Raw genomic sequence first — 24303 nt, 5'->3', positions numbered from 1 at the left:
ACCTTTAAACCTGCTCCTGTATCCATCAGTAGATAGTTTTAAACCACAAGTATGTAGCCAAGCTATGTGGTTTCAGAATACAGTCAGAGGGTAATTTTGAAAAGTTTCAACTCAAGCAACTGTTAAGTTATTGAATACAATACCCGGACAAAGTGACACCTGATGAATTTGGTCATCAAACTACATGCATGTATCACCTAGGGATAATTACCTAGCCTGTAATACATTGGAGCATTGATACATGTAGACACAGGCTGCACAGACTTATCAAGTAGTATTTACGACTTGTAAAAGTTGATAAATTGTTGGTGTGTTCTACTGATTATGTTTATGTTCACTGTATGAAAATTCATTGTTTATGATAACACACAGCTTTACAAAGCTCAAGTTAGTTACTAGTGCTGTATAAAATTATGATTATTACTGTTTCCCAAATGCAACCATTGCTATTTGAAAAGAATACTTCTGAGAATTACACATTTCTGATGAATAATTAGTTCTGAGAATTACACATTTCTGATGAAATAATTAGACAATCTTGTTATCCATTGTGCTTATTTCACCAGCTTTCATACATCATTAGGCCCCACCCCATCGAGTGCTAAAATCTGATGGATGCAAGCATCTTGTCTATGGTGTGGCTAGAATGTTTACCCACACCAACTGTCAAACAAGATGAGGAGAGAAGTTATCCTGGAAATTGGCTGTTCCATGTAAAAATGTCAAATGTTGCAAACCTTACATAATTTTAGCCTGCACATAAACAATCAACAAATCCCCTGCAGCAGTTTGCTGAATGAACAGCTACGGTACTTGTCCTCACTATGCATTCAATGCAGTGTCTCAAATCTGGACTTGAACACAGACAGAAGTTCGTATCTACTTTCTGTGACTGGACTCATGGTCTGGACTCATGAATTCCATTGCATTCTTGGTTTGTTCAGCAGGGAACTGATAACAGCTATTGCCATGAGAGTGTAGCATGAATTGAAAGTGTAGCATGAAATGATAACGACCAATGCAATAAGGCACAAACCATGGCTATTACAATGATTGACTACGTGATAACAACCACAACAATGATACCATTCTATTGAAAAGTAGCCACACCAACCTTTGGCAGAGGCCGGTGTCTATGTTATGGTCAATATACTGATATAATGTCTGGACAGGGGAGAAAAACGAGAACAACACACGCCATTCATGGTGTTTATTTTGTCTTAACTGGTTAACAGATTGATTGAGTTGAAATAATGGATTTTCAAGTACTGGGACTGACCTACCCACACACAGTGGTGTAATTCTATCTGAGCTAGTGAAACACATATGCCTGGATGCCCACGACGAGATCTTAACATCTCTGATTCCTTATAAACACAGCCCTGTAGTTCCGATCCTTTGAAATTTACAGAAAAAAAAGTGGTATTAAATTTCAGTACATAAATCTCTATTAGAACTGTGATGTAGCATTTTGGTGTTGACAGTTATCCTTCATTTCTTGATAACATTACAAATATTGAGCTCATAAAACCATCAAATTCAATTTCCTTTCAGAACACATTATTAATCCAAAATGTGCTCGTAATATGTGAGATATGGGGCCAATACAATAAATTCCAAGATTATATACGGCAAATATTACATACCCGTACAATGTGGATGCCTGTATATAAAACAACAGGTTATGCAATTTCAAGATGATGTTTTCAAGACAGATACATGGTACAGGGATAATTAAATTCTCCTAAAGCAGCAATTTGGGGGTAGAAATTAATGCACTGGGCATTTTATTATAGAGTGCACAACTTATTACTTCAATGTTGTTTTTTTCACCTTGTCCAGTACCTCTAACTTCACACTGAGCATAACTTGCTCATTACAGTGCGTAAACTTGACAGACTTAATTGATTAATGGTTGAAATGAAGAGTTTCAAAACCATTGGTATCATGAACCACTCACCAAGAAACGCCCTCTGAGCAGACTCAGTGGCATATTGACATTGTTTTTGATATACTGCACATACTACGGTATACTTTCATGGACAAGATTTCATGGTGTCAAAAATCCACCTGTTTATGGATGGCAAAGCACTTCAACTCTCTGGCTGAGCTGGAATCTTAATTTGATATTATTCCCTTACAGTATCAGAAAAGTACGCACCACAAAAATTAAAGTCCTAAGTTTTGATGAAATTGTGCATAGCAAAAGAATGAATGAAATACCAATAATGATAAATGGCAGCAGGTAAGTCTGCAATTCTCATGCAACTGACCTTAATCAATTCAATTTACCACTATTAAAATTCAAATCTGCCCAGGATTATATTTCAAAAGTTAATTTGTACATGAGAAGTGTAGATGTTGAGCACAGAGACCATGAAGAACTTCACCAATTATCAAACAAGCTTTGCAGGACTGAAAAATCTAAATCTGTCAACAAGATAGTCTCTACAGCATAGCATGGTATCATGTTTTTGAGCCAGGCACATACCTACCTTGTATTTAGTGTTTTCTAATAAAGTTCCATTTTTCACATACTTCCTCCTCTTCCTTTCAGTAAAAGTTTTTTTCCTTGAATGACCTTTATGCAAACACTTAATATACTGTCTTTATATCAAAGGCCTAATTACATAATGGTTCTAGACCATGCATTCACTGTGTTGTGGTTTTTACAAGTAATAGCACAGCAATCTTCCAAAAATGTTAATCTTTCTTGGCTGTCCACAGGAATGAAAACCTCCCTCGATCCACTCTTTGGTGATCACTTTTGGGAAACATTTCCCATTTCTGTCATGAAAGCCTTACAGCAACAGAACAGAAGTCACAAAGAAGAGTAACAAACAACATCAAACCATGTTTTCACTGTGTATGTCCAGGGCTTCCCAGGGAAGCTCCTATTCTGTTTGTCTTGACAGTATAAACAAGCCACTTCTCAAATACTTGTGACTATCTGTGTCTTTATTTCAGTCAATCACGTTGTCAACTTTAATCACTAATACCAACCCAGCAAACAATCCCCAGAGACCATTTCAAAACAAATCCATTCTCTTGTCCTTGAATGTCAACAAACACACTAAGCAGTTACACCAATCCTGCAAATTCTCTCTGGCTTTAGGTTTACACTATGTGTGCATCCTTGCAGCACCAACTTCATCTGTGTGGGGTCCTACCCCTCCCCTGTTTTTTTTGCATTGTGTTTGGTAGTACCTCTAACACAACAACAATGGGAGTGGTAGAACACTGCAAAACCATGGGTCTGTTTTGGATACATAGCCTTTTATCCATTCTTTGCTGTTTTTTTTCTTTGAAACTGCTAGAGAGGAAATCAAAAATATTTCAATTCATAAATGGACAAATGAGCAAAATATTCTTCATCTTGTCAAAATTTACAATAGCAGTTTTGTGAGTGACACCATAAAATCTGGCATCAGGTTTTGGAACTGAGAAAAGCTACAAGATGAGCAAAGCTACAAGACTGTCAAATTAATTTTTTTCAAATTTACAGTAATGTGATTAAAACACGACAGTAGTACATGTACTAGACTAAAATGTTCACAACTCTAGATCACCATGCTTAATCTGAAATTTTGGATAAGATAATAGACCTTGCTTTATCATGCTTACCTATAATTTGCATATATTGGCCTAATAATAAATTACACTGGCAGCCTATTTGATTTTAAATAATCAACAATGTACAGATAAATTGTGTATGTACTACAAATTACTGCTTGCACGGAAGCACATGTGGAAAAAGTGTAAAGCACTTTGCCAGCTACCTAAATAATGACGTTTGACACTCTGCCATAAAAATCCATTTCAAAAAATTACAAAATAAATGGTTTTGAATTGGAAAGGATGGCTTCATTGAAACAAATTCCTAAATGTACATGTATGGCACCATATGTTGATGTATGTATGTATGTGTGTATGTGTGTTGTGTGTGTATGTATGTATATATACATATATACATATATACATATATATATATATATATATATATATATATATATATATATATATATATATATATATATATATATATATATATATATATATATATATATATATATATATATATATATATATATAACATAACTCACTGAACAGCATACTGTATATACTTATACAGTAGGACTGAATGAGGGGATGCAGTCATGGGGGTGGCAATAACTGGATATCCCCTTGAGTGTCTGTGGGCGAAAAAGACCAGACGAAGACACATTACATTTAAATGTTGCATCAGTTTGAGACACTAAAAGTACATGCGCAATACCCTTGGTAACTGAGTCGTGATAAAGTATGGCCTCCAGCTATGTCTTTCAATTTTCTAGAAGATGTTTCTCTGGCCGTAGGATTATGCAAAACAGAAAAAAGACCACAGAACCAGGCTTGCTGAGTGAGTGGAGGCCAACCAACAACAGGGTACACAACACATGACGTCTGGAGTGTATATTTATTTGAAATAAAATAAGATTGAATCAAGCAGAGCTAAAGTTTCAGCTAGGAGTAGAATTGTTGTCAATTACTTTATAGATGAATAGCACAACATCACCGGTGTAGAAGGATGATGTAAATGACAGTCTGGAAGGCAGACAGGGGATGAAAAGACATAAATGTCTTGAACCTGCCACAAAAAACCAACTTTTTGTTGAGACATGTATGAAAAGAACTGTCTTTTCCTTCCTTAAGGCATATGTAAGGCATTAGTGTTAGGTCTGACTGTGAAGGATTCATGAAACCTCAGTAGCATGTTCCTATTCCAATCATCTACAGCACACTGATTTCTTTATTGCACTGCCATGTACACCTTACCAATCCTGATTTTCACACACTGTCAAGCAGAATTCAAATCCATTGTGCATGAGAATAGTATCAATCAATTGACTTCAACAACACACCAAAACTACATCTTTAACAACCATCATTTCACTCCATCAATGATTTCTTCATCACAGAACCCTGACTGGAAATGTTCTGTGTTGGAAATTCTTGTTCCTGACAATAAGAATCAGTCGGGAAATGACTTTGAAGTTAGGTCAGAGAAAAAGCGATTTGCAAAAAGGAAAATTGATTCATTACAGGTGGTATCCATGCAAGAACTATATGTACACAGTCATATACTTTGAGACTCTTTAGGTATTTTCTTCCCATTTCCTTTAAGATCTTTTTATGTAAATTATTTCTATTTCTATTTCAGAAAAAGTCAATTAGCTCACAACTTTGCCAATAATTGATATCTCGTACAGCTTTTCAGGTTAATAATATCAATATTTTTTTCTTCAGCTGATAAATTCAATATCACATGATACTGGATGATGTCATTATAGTACATGTCAATCAATTAACTAATGGCAACCAAACACCTAGTCTTTTGAAGTGGAAGTTTTTTGTCTTTTGCCACAAGCATGGTCCCTCTGCTACAAGTGTGTTTCGATGGTACATACAATGTATTTGTAAATGTACATGCATATTAATGGCACTGAACAATATTCTCTTATTTTAACACATCAAGCTGTAAATTCTTCGCACCTGTTTTTGATGTTACACAAACACTGTACAGTAACACTCTCTGCATTTTCCAATTATCCTCTCTCACACAATTTCCGCCTAACTTCTGTTGTACAAGTGGCTTGTTCATGGCAATTTTCTAGCCATAAACCATAATGTTCCATTGTACTGTGTGTGGCAAATGTCAATGAAAAATTATTCAAGAAATCAAGACCTGGGAAGGATATAGAGAAAGTGAATTCTCTCATCAGACAGATGAGCTGTTGAGTTACTGGCTTTGATATATTGGAGCCTGCATGAGAAAGAGTTTAAAACCTAGATTTCAGTCCTTTGTATCCTCATATTAGACCACTTACAACAATAACAACATTTCAATTTTTCAAAAATACACAAATATTATCTGATATTTCATCAAATCCTACACATGCATGTAACAATATTTGTCACAGTACACTGACTCATTTTCAAAGTTCTTGTGAGCAAAAAATCCTTCCTTTCAGAAATGAATAAATGCGATTTCTTGTAGAACACCAACGTCATAAATAATGGACAGTCTGAACAGTTTAATCTTGCCCAGTTGACATCAACACCCACTGCCGACAGTTTTCCCAAGGGGTAAAGTGTGAAAAATGAATATTGCATTGGCTCAGAAAAGCCTCTTTTATCAGTGTCATATACCACTACACCCCCATTGCCTTGTCCAGACTATTCTTACTAAATATCTTATGTCATTCCGCCGGCAAAAACAGCTGTGAATTTTATGAACTCAGTTCTTACACCCCCTCAAATTCAAAATACTCTGTGAAATTATCCAACTGATGTTGAAGATTTTATTTCAAAAGAGTTACTTTATAGAGCTAGACTCAGTTTTTGATTTATTGCACTGGCAATAAAAGTAGTAAAGTTGTCTGACAATTTTTTGCCTTATTCAAATAAAATGAAACAAGAATTTTTAATGAATGACCTGTAGTGTACTTGAAGATAATTGAGTCTATCCCTGATAGATGAAGTCAAGTAATTCAGAGTCGTAGCAGTCTCTGATGTGGCAAACAGCATGAAATACAGGCATTCCTATTTCACATTTATATGCCAACATTACTGGCAGTCAGATGGATTTATTCAATCCAAGATTGAATGGTAAGATACGGAACATGGTGAATACGTATGAAGACATGACAGAATCCACGTCATTGGATTGTAAGAGTGGGACTGTTTGAGAAACCAAAATGTTTGGCGATATGTAAAATTCTTTGGTATCGACTGACTCCAAAAGTGAATAAACTGTACGATAGTACATGTGTATGATGCGAAAAAAAAGACGAAACAAAATTATGCTGGCTGTGACAATGTAAGCAAAATCAGCCTTTAATGACGGCTACACACACTCTTGTGTTAGATTTATCTTTGAAAATCAGATACCTATATGCAATGCATGGATTATTTGGACATCTGAATGAAACACTGTAAAGAACTGATGGGTTTTTACTGGAATATCCAACTTTCAACCTGAGACTTATGAATGTTGACAGGCCTTTTTGTCAGCAAATTTCAGTATTACATGAGTACCTAATGTCAACAGAGTGATTTGTATGCATGGTACAATTGCATAAAGAGCCAAATGAAAACATTAGAATTATTTCCACCAACAAACAAATATTATTCTACAGAAAGATATTAAAATAGAAAAGTACCATATTTTTTAATTCTATTTTTCTTCTGCAATCGTGTCCAGAATTTCAATAGAATTATTCATGGTGTTAACAGGTGGGTAGCAAATGGACATACAGACAGCCTTTTCAATATGTTCTTTGGAAATCTATAGATAAATTCAAATTAACAATATGCACCACTTCAGGCTACTTGCTGAACAATTTCTTTCCATGTTTTTCTTGCAGTCTCTTCCTGCTTGCCTGAAGTCTACATCCAGAGTACAGTATTGACGTAAATTTGCCAGTGAAATGCTCAGTGGACTATCAAAGGTGATACATGCTGTCACTGCGAGATTGAAGACGTTCTACATTCTTCTATGCTATAATTAATTCTGTTAAATTATCCACTTAACAACCACTGCCTGGCCATTTATCACTGCTGTTTGGCCTTTCTCTATTCCTAAGACTTTATTCACCTAAATCAATGTTAATTGAGTCTGTGGGCGGGCACAGTGATTACCATGGTCACAAACTCTGGTGGCTTGCCAACAAACCCGTGGAATAGCCAGCAGTTTCTCGTTGGCAAAGTGAGCAGTGTGCTTACTTCTGACATGCTTTGTTTTCAATCATCCAGTTGAAAGACTACTTGAGTTGACAAATATTAATGGATTTGCCAAACACAAAATCTTTATATTTTGATCAATCAATATCAATTATAGTTGTCACGCAACTCATTAAAACCTAATAATAGAGTTGGTTTTTTGTATGAATATTGTGTCTTTTCATGAAGGACCCTGAAGCATTTTTTCCAAGTAAATATTAGCCCTCATTCATAAGCACCTACATGTGCAGTAATTGCCTTTTCCTATAATAACCTATCACAGTCTGATACTTACAGACTCTCTAAGAGGTTTTTCAAGACACTTCACAAATATCAATAGTTCTTCCTTCATTTGGAATTGAAATCGCCATTACATCTATTTTCTATATTTTAATTATCACGATCTTTATAAGAAGTTTGAAGGGATTACTCACATTTGATGGTTTGCACTTAATACAAAGTTACTGTACACTCATGTTTATCAACTTTTCAGAAGATCATATTTGGGACACATGAAAGTACTGCTAGTTTGTTGGAAAGTTTTTTGATGTTTCTTGAAAAAACATGATTCTGTGTAGCTGTAATTCTACAATCACAATAGGCGACAAATGTGATTGTAAGGTTTCTCTGACATTCACTTCAGAAAGAATTTCTACAACAAAGTCTTCAGTACTGTCATTGCATTGCACAACATACAGTATACTTGAAATTGTAGTACCGATACATACATGTATAACGCCAAAAATACCAAAAATATCATAAATTACACCACAATAAAATAAAAAACAACAAAATTCTACCGCATACTACACATATATTATTTCAGTTGGTAAATTACTAGACCACTTTTACCATCATTAGCACTTGCCGATTGGGTTAAATTTAGCTGACCACTAAATGGAGTTGGTGCTTGTATTTTAAGAAGTCAAACTTTATTTATACTCCATTGTTTTGTCCTTGAATTTATTATAATTTGGTGATGTCTACAGCAGAATACGGATTTTCACTGATATTCACTACAGCCAGCATTGGATTAACTGGTAAAATACATTATAAAATCTTGAGGTAAGTAACACAAAATATATTGGAATGTAATACTAATGCATTATATACATGTACTGTATTTTACACTTGAAACTAACATAAAGGAATAATTACACTGTACATATTTCCATAATCTCTAATACATTAGACTTATAATTTACACTTTTCAATTCACTTTTATTTCACACAATTTCTGAATAAGCATCACATGAATCTCTGTGCTTTGAAATGATTGATACTTATCACTTGGTCATCTGGGAAAAAAGCGAGACACACAATTGTATTTTTTGTGAATAGCCCTTGCATATGGAAATTATAACATAATTGAAATCATTATTGTAGTAATTTTATTTGACATCCTATTGCTGAGAAACACATCATTCATGAGAAAATGGAAAATTGTCCAATTTCAAATTTCATCTTGTCCTAAGTGACATGGAAAAAACTGACACAATTAGATAATTGCCATATGAGAACAGTGCACACACCATCACCTTTTTCAAACATTCACCATTCAAACAATTCCCATGGGACAGCATTTGATATGTATTCTTCCTCTAACACATAACAGGGTCATTGACTATAATTTGATAACAAATTTAACGAGAATCTTTTATTGTGATGATATATAATGATTTGCAACAGTTATACAAACTTCAATGATAATTATCTATTTATAAGCAAATGACAACAATTTTATAATATTTGTCGATAACTACACCTTAATGTGTACACCTGTATTATCAGACATGTGTTAATGTTGATTACTTTCCGTAAATTCAAGCGCCCAAGGTTTTTAAAAAATATGTTCTAGGTTTAACATGAGTTGCTTCACAAAAATAAATGAACAAGATAGATACAGTATTCTGTAGTTTGGAAAAGCAGAGAGATACAAGTGATATCTTGTTATATTTTCCATCTATCAAAGTACACAAAAATTTATAGTTTGTAGAACTTTTATTCCAACTGCCATACAAAATAGATGGATGGGAAGAAATTCAGTATGTAGATTCTACAAGTATATCATACTTTGGGAGTGAACACAAGTGCCAATATTTTGTTGGAAAGGTTGTGTGCAATGTTACTCTAAGGCCGGGCTCAGATGGACCTGATGTTAGAAACCTTGGCCCTTTCCAGCTGCGTTGGGCAAAAGTCAATTTTTCCACATGTTGCATTTGGTTCCAGGTCATATGGGGTGTGGTCTGTTGCTGTGTTACAAATCTAACGATGCCTTGAACTTTTAGCGGAACACAGCTGCAAACGTTGTAAGACCAGCAGATTTCAAAAAAGGAACCGTGCATATCCTACTTGATGACACAGTTGTGGTGGGACTGTATTTCTGGATGTACATATACCATCAAATGTGGCGATGACAAGCTGGGTCAACACAAGTACTGAGGCAAACATACTCCTGTGCTTGAAATAACTACCGCACATTTTTTGTATTGATCTACAGCTGTACTTGTATTGAACACAGAAAATTGAGAATCATTTGAGTAGTGCAATATGGATGGTTTACAATGTCCTTTCAAAGAAACTAACAGTACACAACAGGTTATCATTACACTGGCAATATTTAGAAATTATACCACAAAGGGATCAACATATTGCCATTGACTATGAAATGAATGAATACCACTTTCCTTATAAAACTGCACGTACATGAATGCAAAAGCAAAAGTGTCACAATGTACAACAGAATGAGACACAATGCACATTTTGTCTACATGTCAATATCAGGTAAATTGTAAAATACATCATTTTGACAAATTTCAAACAGTTCTATATGGGTCTAACATCACAGACTTTACACAATTGCATCTTGCAATTAAATGCATATATATATATATATATATATATATATATATATATATATATATATATATATATATATTATATATATATTATATATATTTATATTTATATTATATACACGAAGTATGCGGTTCGACTTGTCCGATACAAAGTGCTCAATCAGGAGACTAATCACTCATCAGGAGACTAGTCTCCTGATGAGTGAGTCTCGCGACTCACGAAACAACGTTGTAGAGATGAAATTGTAAAATCAATTCTCCAGCAACCCTTATATATATATATATATATATATATATATATATATATATATATATATATATATATATATATATATATATATATATATATATATATATATATATATATATATATATATATATATATATATATATATATATATACACATACACACACATACAGACACATTATGGTACATATTATGCATTACCTGCTTAGGTTTTTAAAGCATTGTCAAAGCCAGTATATATATATATATATATATATATATATATATATATATATATATATATATATATATATATATATATATATATATATATATATATATATATATATATATATATATATATATATATATATATATATATATATATATATATATATATATATATACACACACACACACACATACAGACACATTATGGTACATATTATGCATTTATCTGCTTAGGTTTTTAAAGCATTGTCAAAGCCAGTGTTTTATGAGTACATAGAAAGGCACACATATTTAAAAGGCAAACTGTATCTTCTAAAACTGTACTGAATTTGAAAGGCCATGTACTGTCTACATACAGTAAATTGTACCCACACAGTTGTTCCATTCAGAGATCTATACTGTACAAGATTTCCAATGTTTTACTATTTAAGATTTCCAATGTTTTACTATTTTCTCCACTCCTTGACATGCTTCTCACATGTCATACACAGTTCCTGGGTAAATTAGATGGGCATAGCAACTACTTTTTATCTTTAAACTGAGAGAATTAACTGTCCTGGTTTCCACATGTGCCATTTCAGTAAGAACTGGACACAAACAGTATTTATGCAAACGCTTATCTATCACATACCGGTACATGTAGCTGGGAATTTTGTGGATAATCTTAAATCCTACATCCACACTATTGATCAAAGCCAACCAATCATCCTATTCCATTGCATGAATGTAGCAAACCCAAGGAAACGTGTATTGATGTTTACTTCCTGTAATTTCTATAATTATGCCATACATTGTATATATCAGTAATACTTCATGATACTTGAGTTCATGTTTTGCTACAGAATAAGACTACACATACAAAATGCATGAAATACATGTGTCATTTATGACTCTATCACTCTGTACAAATTCAGGTACTTTGTGTGTTCATGTAAAATGTATGTGTATCGGTGAAGACCAAGGCATAGAGGTACTAGTTTACAATCTCTCTAGTGTTCCTGTACACCAAAAATTGTCTAGTCTCTGAAACTGTACTTTTGGATGCCAAAATGATGGGCAGATTCTAAACTATAAGAGCATTGATAAAGATTACATGGAAAACATTGTACATACCGGTACATATGCATGCACACATACCAGTACGGACAATACAGGTATAATTTGAGTCACTTGCAATTCATCCACAAATAAAGATCTCTAAGATCAACTCCAGATAATATCTCAGAGAGGAATAAATAAATGAATGGAAATGATAAGGCTTTCCTTGCCACAGTAATACAAAGCATATATCTTAGCATTGGCAGTAGCCATAGGTAAAGGTATGAAATGCATCAACTGTCTGATATTATCTATATACCAACATGACAATTCATTATATTATACAAAAGACTATTCATAAGTCAATTGTTCCTTGATTTGTGCATGTATTTCAATCTGTTATTTCAAGTCCACATGCATACCTTGTTTACTCAAGTACTTAAGTCTTTTCAATTTCTGATTTTCATTTTTGGTATTACGATGTGTTGAAAGCATCAGTGATGCAAGCATTTAGTGTTAAAAGTAGATGTATGCCTGTAATAACAAAATTAATATTATTTCTCAACATTCACTACTCTGCTGCACAAAATTCCTTGTACTGCTGAAAATTGCCTTGTCAATCACAGAATAATGATCTGTTATTTCTATTGAGTCATCATTGCCAACAACTGCCTGTCTTCAACAATCTAATAATGAATGCATAAATCCAATTTTCTTATTTTCTTAAATTGATCACATTTTATCCATTTGTGAGTTGGAAAGTGCTCCTGAATCAATCATTCACTGCAAATTTAACAAGAGGAAACGAACAACTTAGCTGAAATCAGGAGATTCACTTACGCAAATTAGGCAGTTGTACATGTATTTGCATAAATTTGTTCTGTGATTTGCATATATTTCCATAAATTATAAGCAAAACTGGCTTTAGAGCATGTACACATTACACAGAGCATACAAAATTTGAATGTGATACATTGCTTCATCCTTTGAATGATTGGCAAGTTTGCATTTTCAAACATTAGCTTTTAATTAAATGTGAACTGAGAGCGTAGGGCTGAAAGACATGGCACACAAATAAATGTACATATCTAAAGATATCAATTTGTACATCAAGCAAACAAATAATTTGAGAAGTATCCCTCTCATCGTTAGCTTTTAATTAAATGTGAACTGAGAGTGTAGGGATGAAAGACATGGCACACAACTCCTTGAAATTCGGACAAATTTTACCATTGCATGTGTGACTGTTGTTGCAGCTTGTAGTCTGAGCCATGAATTAGTGTGACTGAAGTATCCTTTGTTACACTAGCAGGTTTTATTTTCATCGTTCTTGTCGAAAACACAGACAAATACAGTATTCATTTTTGCATATTAATGAAAGAAAAATTACGTCATTGTGTTCAGAGCTAAGCAAGTAGTCCATACATACATGTACCTGCTAAAAAAGAAACATGAACTGAAGTCTGCAGTTACTGTCTATGTCAATGTACCGGTAGATTTGGGTCGCCTACAGGGTCTGACTCAAATTCTTGTCTTCAGTTCTCTTAAATGTTGCATCCAATTATATTGATAAAAATTGAATTATCCTCCGTAATGCAAAGCCAGGGATTTTAATTATACCTTAATACCATTGAGATCAAGGCAATGCTCACTATCCCACAGGCTGAAAGTGCATACTGATACCGACACAGCTGAATTTCATTGAAAGTACCGTAACTATATGCCAAATACTCAAGTCTTGAATCAACTGAGTCAATGGTTTCAGTTTAGTTTAGGTTTGAAACAATTAACAGCAAGGATCATCATTATCATTCATTGAATGTGCAATAGAAACTGTTTTCTAAAGTTCCATTGTATTTGAATATCATGTCATCTGATGTCCATCAGTAGTCTAAACCTATACCGATACATACATGTATGTTGGAAATATCATGTCATCTGATGTCCATCAGTAGTCTAAACCTATACCGATACATACATGTATGTTGGAAATATCTAACTAAAGTGAAATACTGGTGATTCAGGTATTTTGCACAAATATTTGTAACACTAGTTTACAGGTATATTGGACATAAACATGTATTCGACAAATATTAATCTGGCTGGAAAGGGATTATATATCCATTTCACTGGATAGTTCCGTACATTATTCTGTTACCAGCAACTTTCTACACACTGCATGGCTAATACACGATTAGTAATCTGAATTTAATATTATGTAGCTTTCAGAACGACCTGTAACCCAAATTTTGACATCTATTTTGATACATGTAAACAGATACATACATTAACAACATGAATGAATGAAGTAGTAATATTATTTTTTGTCCTTAACTGTGTCTATGACTACTTCATCACTCATGTGAGAAAGATTTCCATGCAATCTGAATGCAGGAATAATCTATTGTTCTCACTTATAACCATTATTGCTAAGATAGTCACAAACTATTGATTGAAACTGGCCGTAGTAAAGGCTTAGACAGATCAAAATGTTTGTGTGAGATCTGTGACACACCTTCTATTGAAGATGAGGTTCATTTTCTGTTTGAATATAATCTTTACCAAAATCTAAGGATTCAATTTCTGCCGAATTGGGCGATAAAAAACCCTGGTGTACGAACTTTAACCAAACTTTTCACGAGTAATGACAGTAAAACTATATGTAATTTAGCAAAATTTACTTATCAAGCCTTTGAATTGAATTAAGGAAAGAAGCCTTGATATATTGATATGTGTTTTCTCTTCAAATTCATGATAGTGGTGCGATGTGTATATGTAATTCTTTTATTTTTATCTGTTTGAATTGTATTGATGTGATGGGCTGGAGACCTGAACATAATAAAGTTGTTGTTGTTATTGCTAAGATACCAATTGTACTTCGTGTGTAAGTGATGTGATAATACAGTGTACTCTAGCTTAGAGAAGACAGCACAATTGAAAACTCAACATTTCATGAACATAGATATACATAAATAGAGTAACACAATATTTAAGAAAGTGGTAAAACAATTTAAAACGTGTTCTTCTCGATCAGAATAGAAGAAATACTATAACGTGGAAAAAATCTAAGAACTCAACTGACGCCAAAGTTGAATTCAAGTGACATGCAATACTGTATGACAATTGTTATGCCTAAAGCACAGATCAACACTGAGTGTTTTTGATGGTTTGGATGAGATTGAATTACAGAAAAGAGACTGTATGAACACAGATGTGCATTTACCAGTCGGCAGTAGAGGGAATTCAGAGTACTACAGAGAAACAATGATTCCTTTCTTGAGATACATAATGTCTCTGGCTGGTGGTATGTCTGGTAGCTACTGGGTTTTTTCTTCATGATGTACAGTGCAATAAATGCAACTGGCAAATGTCAACCAACATCCAAACAAGCCTTCCTAGGTGGTATACTTTGCTCAGTACAACATTTTGTAGGGGGTTAAATGGTAACTATAGAGTTTGCCCTTATATATTCTGTGATCTATCAGTATGAACACTAGCAGTCTGTTCAATCATGGATGTACAAAATTGGTTCAAATCTATTTTTCCATTTTCTGAACAACCGACTGACCAGTCAACACACATACGGTAGTACTAGAGATTTCCCATAATACATCATGATTTGTACCGATGTCTCCCATGTGTAGACAAATTCCTGGACTAGTTGTAAAAATTCTGAAAAAGTACTTTTAATAACACCTTTCTTCTCAATTCCCATTTTAAAGGATTAAGAAAATTGTGCTTGATTGAGAGAAGAGAAAGGATTTTTGTAAATTTTCCACTGATTGTGTCTTCAGCCATACAGAATAAAGTGATAGAAAGTAGGGAGACTAGTTGGACCTGTTTTATAAAACAAAAGGGGTATTGATTTTTTCCAAATAGAAAAGACAAAAGACATTTACATGATAAGTTTTTTCAGAGAATGACCCCCTCAGCTGGCCATAACTTGCTTCCCAAAACTGTGACAGTTGTAGTACCTGCAGAATGTGACTTTCAGGGTTATTTAATGGTTTCTATGAAATTTATACTACAATATTTCAACATGCTTTTAATAAATATAATTAATCAATTATCATGAGACTTCACATAATTGCTTTTATACAGAGATGAAAAAGTTATAAGAAACTAACGTCGTTGGTACAAATCAAACAGCATTGTGACATTTATTGTACTGTGACACATAGCAGTAGAGATAAACTGATCTGTGTATGTAGCTTTAATGCAGGAGACAAAAGTCAACCAAATGAAGTATGAAATCAATCAATATTGCTAGTTACAATTGATCAATGAAACATCTCCATCCAGAAGACTATCATTACACACAATCAACACCAACAATTACCACACAAGTCTACTGTAAAAGTCCGCATAACAGATGGCTTTGTAATTACAAAACTACTCACAACCTCTAAGGTTATCAGTATGCCTACTGCACAGCGTCTTAGCGCCAACTGTCATCAAGACCTTCCTCTTTCTCCCACAGTGAATATCAATTGTCAACACTCTTTGAATTCACCAACACTTTTACTAAGATACACATAATCTAAGATTTCCCAATCACTTTGGAAGCCTAAAACTATAGCTACCAAACACTGCAGCAATCCTACACTATACGGAAAGCTCATGTACAATGTACTATATTTTCCATTTCAGGATAATTATTTCCCAACATTATCTGATATGGATGAAGAACACAGAAACCATTGAACTCTATGCTACAAATTGTGCTGACGAAAACCGCAGATCCAAAGCTAAAAGGAGTGATTACATTTAAAATGCACTCACAAAAGAACACAGAAGTGAATCCTTCAAGAACATCTCTTTCAGCTGAGCGTCATTGAATCACTATTAGCAGACACTTCATGATGTGATGGCAAGATTAATTGAAATGATTTGAAGACTGACTGAAAGATGACCTTATTCAACTGATTGTGTTTGACAATTAAGATAAAACTTACCAGTATTTGTAAATTAACAGAATAGGTTTATAAAATCTAACATACGAAGTAATTGCATTGAATTTAATTTATCTTCATCAAGTGGAAACCAATATCTGTTACCATCACTCCTTCACTGTAGTCTCAGTCTCTATCTATCTCTCTCTCTCTGAAACAAAGTCAACAAGTCATTGACTTTGACTTTGATCTCTCTTGTTGAAGCAATTTATCAGGCAGCTTGGTGAGTTTGGCTGCATGACAGACATTATAATTGGTATCTATAATTGACAAAACCATTCCCAGATAAAGTCTACATAGTCACAGTAGGACTATGAGAACTGACATAGCATTCCTCTCCTCCAATCAAGGTCCTTGCAATCCAGTTTACAATTAAAGTTAAATAAACACAATGAAGTGCCCACTGAGTGTGGGTAATGCTTTTTAAGAACCACAGAACAATTCTCTTCAAGTGACTGTTCACCATTTATGACAAGAGCTTTGAAAATGTTCAACCATTGCTCCATACATTGAAATGACAAACAATTCAAAAAGTTACGATTTTAGGACAAAATTCATTCCTAATCTGAATGTTTTGAGACTTTGTTTATGAAAGCTGCTCTCCCATCATCTGTGTGAAAATTTGTTTGCTTCGATTTTGTGAAACTCAGACGTCAATATGATAACAACAAAATAACTGATATTTCCTAACTCATAACTATTGCACAAGGACACAGAAATGTGGAAATCATTTGTTTGTCATATAAAATGGCAGAGAATAGTGTAGTTTTGTTACCTGACAATTACTTTTAAGAAGTTTCGTGTAGCTGGTAAACATTTTCTAAACTGTAATTATGAATGACAGGCACTGTCAAAGTTTGCATTCTTGGCCAGACAGAGTGAGATGGGAAGAACCCATACTGCTTTGGTTGACACATTGACAAACTACATTGTATTTTGAGAGAATATCCACAATACTAGATTCCTTTCTAAAAATTTCCTGCAGTGAATTAATTACAGGATTCGAAAACAATGAAATCGCAGCGCAGTCACATGTACCAGAACAGGATTTCCTGAAACCTTATTTCACCATCAAGAGGTCAAGATACAAGCAACTTCTTTCATATAAACATGATCTTTCCTGCCTTAAAGTAACAAGCCTCTGATCAGTCAGCTGATAGTCATGTCATTATGGTTGCATGCAAGTGATAGAAACATTGAAAAGAGACAACTGAATAAAAACTTAGGACAGGATGACCTTCACTTTGTGAGAAATCAATATTATGACAAACTTTCACACCGCAGTCGCTGATTGTTAAATTAGAAAGAATAAATGATCATTCATAACACACAGTAGATGGTTGAAAATTCAGAAATATTGACAAGATGGCCATGAACAAAAATGACATGCATTGATGGTTACCCTGAAGAGAATTTGTATCCAAAAAACATTTAATTCTCCATAAATTTTGAAAAGAAAACTAGTCTATGAAATATTTTTGACGCTATTATGAAATAATCTTGGCCTTTTTAGAATCATATTACGATACTAATGGCTTTTTGACCAATGCTAAAAACACTTTGTGACAATGAAATATACATGATACTGATGGCTTTTTGACCAATGCTAAAAACACACTGTGACAATGAAATATACATGATCTATCTTTACAATGTGGCTAAGCAGATTGGCAGAAATGTGAAATATTCTGTCTTAGAAGTGCAAAAATATGTCTTTGATTTCACACAAAAGGCATACACATACCATATTGATTATTCCTTCATACAACTGCATAAGACAGAGTGTGGAAATTAAAAATTCAAAGACACTTTATTGAAAAGTATGAAATTCTGGATCCATCATAAACCTCTGCAAAAGTCAAAGATAGCATGCTTAAGAAACCAAAATTCCACTCTTGATAGGATTAACAGCTACAAAAGATTTCTAGAAATGGTTAAAAGACACGGATGCTACAGTATTGGTAAAACATTTTAATACTAGCCTGGCATAAACAATTTTTCATAGATTAGGTATTACGTATTATAGACAATAGATACTGTACCTCTAACATTTATAATATAAGTTTTGTTTGTTATAAACTTTCACTGAGTTTGGCCATAAAGGGCCATTAATGCTAACTTTTAATGATTTTTTCATTATTTTGCATACCAATTGCAAATTCTTATTCTACTCCCCAAAGAATGTAGAAACACCCACTATTTAGCCTGTCAACTTAGCGTCTGTATGTTGTTTACACTTTAATTCTAGTCCGGACCAGAATTCACTTTTCAACAATAACAATGCAGTTTACACAATGTATGTGCTGAGTTGACAAGATGAATACTGTGTCTATCAACTTGCCTTGGGGAGTAGAACAAGGAATTATGGTTCACATTCAAAATAAAAATGGTGAAAAAATTATCAAAAGTTAGCTTTACTGTGAAACTATTTGAGATGTTGCAAAAGATACAAGTGTTGTCCATTTATGGATCTCTCTCTGAAAATGTCCATTTCATTTGCTTTGTGAGGATGGTTCTTGAAGACAGTCCTAGCATTTCAAAGTACCATAATAGTAAACATACCTTGGTTCTCAGGAGTTCCTGATATCTCATCCATGCAAGTAAAATGATAGTGGCACCAATGCAAGCTGTATTTTCATTTCTGGCGTCCTAAATGTACCTATATTTCTGTAAAAACTTAGCCTCATCCTGACACTGTCAGAGACCTATTCAGGTATTTTTAAAATATGTATGGAAACAGTATGGTAATAAGGAAAGTAAACATTTTTGTCTTTGCATTTTAACTTACTTTTATTGCATATTGTTAGCGGTACTAGAAGCAACATTCAATATCTACTCTGTTTTCATCTATTACTGACTATACAATAACTATATCAACAGACTAGACTGCAGTAGCACTGACACTGAAAATTAATATGCTAGAATTATTCAACTTTCATTGAATATTAAAACATAATCTCACTCTTGCAAATGTTAAACACCAATAGGAACACTTATTCCTGATTAATTAGTCTCAGATTTTGATCGGTGATAATTCAATATTTTTGACAACTCATTCAGCAGATTTGTAAAAACTCTCTTTTTCACAGGGTTGGCTCTATGCACAGGGAAAATATGCACAAGGTTGTTAGAGTTGACAAAGAATTATATTATTTTGCCATACAGTGGATAATGTTAATATTGAAGCCATTCAATGCATCCTGTCCTTAGCATAAATTATTAAATATGTAGAGACATCAACAAAATTGATCACCTAAAGTACTTTGATTAAATAATCAAATATTAATGTAGTCTCAAGATAGGAAATGATATGTTGTAGACAATGTTTGCTCTTAAAAAGGATGAGATTTTTACAATTTATCTCAGAGAAAAAGAGAATGGATGCGATCTCACAACTGCACTCAAAGGTTGTATGGGACCAACTTGACTAATGTACCGCAGCACTGTACCCATGGTATGTTGGAGACTGATAATGCATGTTATAATTTACTTTGTTAAAGTAAATGTTGCAGCTATGTTGATGTGATCATGGATGTAAAAAAGCCATCCATGATGTGATGCATCTAGATATCTTGCATGAAATAACATTTACAAACAAGATAGTGGTACCAGTGCAGTTCTGACAAGTTGGCAATATCTCCACTTTGTCTCTATTAGTATACGGTATTACTGACAGAAGCATGACACACATATCAGAAACAGTGTTCTTTGTCTTGTTGGTCATCAATGTACTTCTCTGAGAATATTCAAATGTGGGCCTCCTTTGTGTTGGGTGCTTGTAGTGGTCAGTTCATCTGCAAACAAATTAACTGGGCTATGGAACTTAAGAGTATGCAAATTATGCATTGATGAGTTCATTGGCAGAATTCATGGAGATCATTGAATTACAGAGAGGAACCGTGATTGAATATAACAAAAAGTTCAGCTAATTTTATCCTTTTTTCTCTACAGCGTAAAAAGACAACATAAGAAATTCTGAATAATAAGTTTAATCAATGCATGACTTCACTCTATATTCCTGCATGAGAAACCCTACATATATCTAACATCTGTCTGCAAATCTCACATCCAATAAAAGAGATGGATGTCAAACTGTCAGATATCAGTCTAAACATTCAATGCTGTGAAGTTAAAAACAACTGAAGGTTCACTAACTGAGTAAGAGATTTGTGGGGCTTTGTTAGTTTAACCTTCACAAATGTTTATGTTTTGAAATTCAGTGATTGGGGATATAATAGACTGACTTATTAAGCGCAAAGTGTTCAGAAGTAACCTGTGCAATTTAGCATTATCCAGCGTGGAAATCCCTGATGAGCCTTTGGGGAAGCCATTGACAGATCTTTGTCATGCAAAAGATGGAATTGAATTATTGAATGACTGAATAGTCATCTTAATCCTCTTCACTCTTTGAAAGGAAAATATACACCTGATTCTAAAATGCATTACAATCACCATCATTGTAAATTTTTCCACACTTTTCAAAAGCAAACCTAATGCTTAAAGAAGGCAGAGCATAAAAAGCCTTTCATTAAAATGTGAAGTCGCAGCAGTTTCCACAAAATCGATCCGTTTTTTCTTGTTCAACAAATTTACTTTGTTATAATGAGACACTGAATCAAAATTGCAATGTTTCCCCACAACCTCCGTGGTATCCTTTACAAATTTGCTGCCAAATCAATCCATTGTAAAACAAATTGTGAATACAGAGTAAATACATTACAGCCATTATATATAAACCTGATGAAATGTTCAATAACCATTTCCACAACTGTGGTCATATAGTCTTTGAGTTCAAACAATAATATGTTCCATTTGGGGGACCTCTTTGGATGACCTTTGACCCTGATAACCAGTGTGTAACTTTGAGGAGATGACAGCTTTGACGTTTACTGTTTGGAACCAGGAGGATAGAAAAGCTGACAAAATTCTGGGAAAAAATGAAGCAAGACCATAATAGCAACCCAGGGCTGCTGAGCCCCCATGTGCCCTTTTGGACTGGCACTGAGGATTATTGTGTTGACATAACCACACAGGTGAGGTCTAACCTTCTGGATTATTGGTGTTGGTTAGAGGTTACATCATTTCAATCAGTGCCATGATATGATATTAATCTGTATCACATAAGCTGGAAATAAAGCTTTATACAAACAGTCAAAGGCACTGACCCAAAAATACACACAGTACAGAAGATGTATACACACAGCCAGCTGCATGAAATGAACACTTAGAAGTTCATATCATGTAATCCAAGACTCGATGAAATTGTGCTGAAGCTAAATGGAAACCATGTGTTCTACCTGGGCAGTGTACATTATCACACCCAGCCTACTAGTAATTCTAAATGTTCAGATCTTTCAGCACAAGTTTGTTGAGGCAAGGTTGGACCATACAATCTCAAGAAGGTCTATGGTTGGAGATGTATTCTGCAACATTGGGTGAAAGAGGATCATTCACCCTCTCTATTCTTGAGTCAATACTATTCTTTTACTATATCCTCAAACACTGAGCAATTAACATACCTTCAGGTTTATTAAGTGCATTGAACCTACAATGTCCCTAAACACTAGGTAGGAAATTCAATATCATCGTAAAATCGTGTACGTTGTCTTTTTAAAGTTTTTTGAATACATAGGTTACACAAATATTTGTAGATGCAATTTGTATTTATTGTGGATTTAATTTAATATAATCACTACCTTTATACGGTTTTTTTCTCTCTCACTCGTCGACAACTGTGCCATGTGTGTGGTTATTGCAAGAAATATATTACACCATAATTTATCACTCATGATCTTTCAGCAGCTTTTAATTAACGCTTAGGTTTCATTTCCAGTTTAATAATTACATTATAACCTCCGGTCGATTTACACTTGTCAGTTGTCGTCGCTAAAATTATCTACTGTATCGTGAAAGGGTGTGAAGAATAACTACAAAACTGAGTGACTCTTAATCTCTCTACTCGTTACCATTTTTGACGCGGAAGTGATCACTTCCTGCCTCACAAACTGGTCATAAGTTAACTTGATCTCACATCCTATGATTGTCAAAGAACAGTTGTTCCAAGTGTCAGTGAATATTTACACATGAGATATGTATATTCGTGGTTATTGTTTTGATGTGGAGTGACCGTGTCCAATTGACCATTGACGTCTTGTGGTACGTCCACGGTGACACCCGACGTGCTCACAGCTTTACTTTTTACTTTTACTAGTAAAATGAGAACAAAGCAAGGTTTACATAAGCAGTACAGGTTTGGATGGACATCAAACACTTCCGATGGGCCGAGAAGAACACATGTCTATCTCTGAACGATATTGTTACGTACAACTGGTCATGTATGTTGTCAATGCGTCGGGGTGTAGGTATATGAAGTACTATGCTGACGGTGACATGGATGTGGTCCCGACAACTTGCGCATACAATTTACAAAGGCGGCGTCTCTCACAACATCTACCGGTTAACATGGAGAGTTTACTCCAAAACTAGTCTGACTCAAGACACTCTAGGCCTTCAAAGTGTGTGTCTACAACAGTGCACGGCAGGGGGAAACTTTCTACCCGGAGTTTCTTTACATGTAATTCCTACCTTAAGAACTTCGTCGTCAACACTTGACCCAGAGCTACGCCGCTTGGTTACATCTTTCCCATCACTCGTGTCGACGCTGAAAAAACTCCACGCCACCAAGAGCTGCATAAGCATCACGACCGTGGCAAGGTACAGGATAAACCGATACCGGCCGCATGAAATCCCAGTCCGGTTCCTCAGTCTAGGCGCAGCCATGTTGATAGCCAATGAACACAATGAACACACACACACAGGTTCGTCTGTCAAGTATAGCTCACTCAGGACTTCCCCTCACTTCCGGTAATTCCATGCCGTCACAGCACAGCGCCACCATAGTCGAAACCTATTTTCGTTCTGTACAACATGTTTTGCGAAAAAAGTGTGTTCGCATTCAGATTCACGCGAATCGTTCTCCCTTAGTTTGCCGATTCATAGTTAAAAACTAATGCTCACAATATGACGGAGATTAAGAGCAAGATCATTCAATATTAAAGCCTACCATCACATCAACGTTTTGGATGACACGAATTTTTTCTCGATACGTTCTTCCATAGGTTTACATATCTATCGCTCGAGGGCGCGCTTCTCTCCGATCTTCACGTCTACCTGAAATACGGTTCACAAAGATTGTATTTGCGTATCATCTCATTTTCGACTGAAATCCGAACATCT

General features: G+C 34.5%; 1 protein-coding gene across 1 annotated transcript in view; it reads right to left on the bottom strand.

Annotated features, from left to right (window-relative positions):
• Window positions 1-23911, bottom strand: part of LOC139152047 (xylosyltransferase 1-like) — an 83868-nt gene extending 59957 nt beyond the window's left edge. The window contains exon 1 of the mRNA XM_070725134.1: window positions 23653-23911. Within this exon, the coding sequence (XP_070581235.1) occupies window positions 23653-23847 (195 nt within the window). The 5' untranslated portion in view covers window positions 23848-23911. The remainder of the gene's footprint in view (window positions 1-23652) is intronic.
• Window positions 23912-24303: the final 392 nt, after the last annotated feature.

This window comes from Ptychodera flava, chromosome 15 (genome assembly GCF_041260155.1).
Source record: "Ptychodera flava strain L36383 chromosome 15, AS_Pfla_20210202, whole genome shotgun sequence".
Taxonomy (NCBI): Eukaryota; Metazoa; Hemichordata; class Enteropneusta; family Ptychoderidae; genus Ptychodera; species Ptychodera flava.
This window is presented reverse-complemented; position numbering and strand designations above follow the sequence as displayed.